This window comes from Phalaenopsis equestris, unplaced genomic scaffold (genome assembly GCF_001263595.1).
Source record: "Phalaenopsis equestris unplaced genomic scaffold, ASM126359v1 Scaffold221893, whole genome shotgun sequence".
Taxonomy (NCBI): domain Eukaryota; kingdom Viridiplantae; phylum Streptophyta; class Magnoliopsida; order Asparagales; family Orchidaceae; genus Phalaenopsis; species Phalaenopsis equestris.
Window position 1 is genome coordinate 1 of NW_018240085.1, and position 3,592 is coordinate 3,592.

Consider the following 3,592-nt stretch of genomic DNA (forward strand, 5'->3'; position numbering starts at 1 on the left):
GACTACAATGTAAACCTCCATAATTAAATTTTTTTTTGAACTCTTTCTCAGTTTTATCCATAAGGAGGATATCATCAGCGAAAAACATACACCAAGGTACATCTTCGGTACATCTTCTTGTAAATGTCCAGAAAGAACATCTATAACTAAAACAAAAAGATATGGGCGTAAAGCAGATCTCGCATATAATCCAACTGAAAAAGGAAAATACTTGGCAATCCTCTTCTTCAAACACAAGTAACAGCTTTAGTATATTAATAATTTTCCAATTTAATTATTTTTGTTGCATTTAATTTTTGATACATCCGATTAACGATCCTTTTGCTCCAATGTTTTTCACGTAGATTATTATACAAAAAAATTATGCATGATTTTTTTTTATTTTGGTCTTGACCTTGTTTTTATTTTCTGAATGCAGTTCTGATGATCCTCACAAAGACGTACAGCTACTGTTGACAAAATATAAGGAGGTGCCGAAGGAAGAGCCTCAATTGAAGATGCTCTTGCCACATATTACTTCGACATTTGGTCTTGATAAATCTGTTTCACAAACAATAGCTGAGTTGAAGAAGCTTCAATCAAATAATAATGCAGCAGGTATTCTTTTTTTTTCCCCCTCATTATTATTCATTGCTCATCAATCATGGAGTAAACTGAGAGCCCATGATCCACGTGATTCATCTTGGATTCATTCGAAAGGCCAGGGGTGGTCATGTTTCTTCATGCAAAAATAATTGCAGTCCTATTAGTTGTAGTAGTGTTTATTCATCATGTTTTATTTCTTAAAATTTGATTATAAATAAATAAATAAATATTGTAATTTATGTTCAACTCCTAATGAAACACGTTTTCTTACAGTGGCAGAATGGGCAAGGGATGCCCTTCTAGGTCTTGGAAAAGGCGCTCCTTTTTCTCTTGTTCTTACTCACAGGCATTTCTCCCAAGTTGCATCCGCATCTGAAAATGGCCAACACCCTTTATCCACAGTAAGTTTCCATTGATAAATTTTCTTGTGATATCTTGCCATTCCTCACATGACTGTTACTTCAGTTAAATGGTGTGATGAAAACTGAGTATCGAATAGCATTGAGATCTTCAATCCGAAATGATTTTGCCGAAGGTGTTCGTGCTGTCTTGGTCGACAAAGATCAGGTATGCCGATATTGTTGCAAGTTCAGGTTACATGGAATCAAAACTGCTGTTTTTGTTATTGGTAACTGTTTGATGCCAATTTAGATCGTGCAACCTAAAAAAATTCTGTAAAACTTATATTTATTTTTCCTCGGCTAATTTTATTTTTTATTTCCTGGTTGCGAGCCCCTTCATGCTGTATTTTACCACCATGATTGCATGCCACTTTACATTCATGTTCCTTTTTATGAAGACTTCCTATTCCTTTAGTTCAATGGCACCCTGAGGATTTCTTAGAACATTGTGACTCAAATTGAATGCCAAGCGACGAAGGAACGAAATGCGTGGAACTTTTTTTTGATCATTTATCTCTTCACATCATTTTAATATGATCAAACATCTTTTCCTCAAGTGACCTTTCCTGATTTTTCCTAGCATCCAATCAGAACCTAAATTTTGTCAAAATTTCTATGTGCCTTCTCAAGCATTCTTTAATTCTCTGTTGGTGTGAGGCAGAAACCCAAGTGGAATCCTCCAAGGTTGGAAGATGTTGACATGAACGAAGTGGAATCCTTGTTTGATACATTGACCCCTGAGGATGAGTTGCAGTTATAGTAAAATGATGATATAGTCGGAAATGGCTCCACACAGATGCAACAATAAAATGAAGGATTTGGTATTCTCTTTTGTCTTATGAAACAAAATTTTGCTGAATAAATGATAATTCTAATTAAGAGCATGTTGTTTTTCAATTTGGATTAGTTTTGATTTCAAGTTATTTGAACTATATGTTGAATTCAGCTTTGTGTGCTGAAATATTTGCTAAGATGGAGATGCTTAGCATTGAATGAAAATTTCGCACCTAAATATAAATTGGAAGTGTAACACATATAAACTACATTCTAATCAATTTGTTAATGTAAGGATAAAAGATCATTGCCATATAATTTTGTCAATGATCTGCATAAAAAAAATGTCTCAAAATCAATTTGTGGAAGTTACTAAAGTGGATAGATTGAATTTCTTGCCTTCAGGATTGTTCAAAAAAAATCTTAAGAAAGCTTAGAATTTAATTGATCGAAGTTGACTACCTTGGCATTAAATTATCTTTCTTGATGGAGGAGATCAATGCCACTAATAATTCATGAATTGGAGGTGTGCTTGAGAGCAAGTTTTTCAACAAGTTTTGCCACCAAAAAATGATGGAGAAAATTCACCATTTTTGTGGGGTGAAATGTTTATTATTTTTAAGACTAATTCAATGTCATAAAGATCTCATGATTTCATTGCAGGTAAATTGCCAAAATTTTAGGCTTGAGATGGCTACTTGTGCAAGAACATTCTGAAGATGATTTAGGTAGGGAAAAATATTTACGTGCGGAGCTCTGCGTAATTAAAATGAGCCCCTAACCAAAAGTGTATGTCAGTGAATCCTATTTTAAAAAATTTAAAAGTTTTTTTAAAGTAAATATTACTTATGTGGCTCATTTAATTGGAGCCCGTACCCAGCTCTGTGTACGGGCTCTGTATGTAAAATTTTCTCTTAGGTAGGTCGGATGGATCTTAACATCTGCTAGAGCGAGATATTTTAGGTGGGAGGCGCGTGGGTATGGGTGATGTTTAAGGAAATGTAAGAGGAAATTGATAGAGATGGGCCCCACTTTATAAATTTAATCATTTTAATCCTTAGGTGTTCAATTCATGCAATGCCAAATTTTTTTGGACTTTTACTCATATCAATAATCATTTTTTTTATAACAAATAAGATTGGAGTTTGTTCAACCATTCATATATGTTTTAGGTCTTAGTTATATTTTTGAGTTCTTGTAGTAATTTTGAGACGGAATTGGATGATTTTGATACTTGACAAAGCAGTCATTTTTAGTACTTAACATGCTAAAATCAATGATTATTTGACCCTTCAAATTAATGTTGGAAGAATATTTTATTATGCTTTTGAGTTTCTTGAATGGGCTTAATTAGGTTTGAGTCCAGACACTTGGAATTGTCCTAATGGACTGGACATTAGAACTATAAACACTAGTCATGGCATAAGTAGATGCATAAATAAGCATGATGCATTATTAGGAAACTGAAAATGGGAGACATCTGTGTGGAAGAATGATATAATATGGCTTTCAGAAGTACTATATGATCATAATATCTTTATTTTTTCATGAAGCCTTTAGGTAGACCTTTTGTTTTCATGTTTATTTTTATTTGATAATGTTATTTCCTCTTTAATTGTATGTATGTGTATCATTGTGAGTATGAAAAATAAGAGAATATTGTGAAATAATTTACAATTGTGTATGATTGTATGTTCACAATATGTGAAATTGCAAATTATTTCACAAAGATTTCTCAATTGTGTATCCTCAAAATAGTATGTTTACAATATATATTCACTTTATTTTAACGCGTAGGGAGCCACGAGCTGTTCCTTTATTAATATATATAT

At 32.9% G+C, this 3,592-nt stretch overlaps 1 protein-coding gene across 1 annotated transcript; it reads left to right on the top strand.

Moving 5' to 3' along the window:
* Positions 1–418: 418 nt before the first annotated feature.
* Positions 419–1,883, top strand: LOC110037598 (3-hydroxyisobutyryl-CoA hydrolase-like protein 3, mitochondrial; the record flags this gene model as incomplete). The annotated part of the gene is made up of 4 exons (XM_020742285.1): positions 419–597; positions 859–986; positions 1,051–1,152; positions 1,648–1,883. Coding segments are annotated over 4 exons (508 nt in total), but the record flags the coding sequence as incomplete, so codon positions are not given.
* Positions 1,884–3,592: the final 1,709 nt, after the last annotated feature.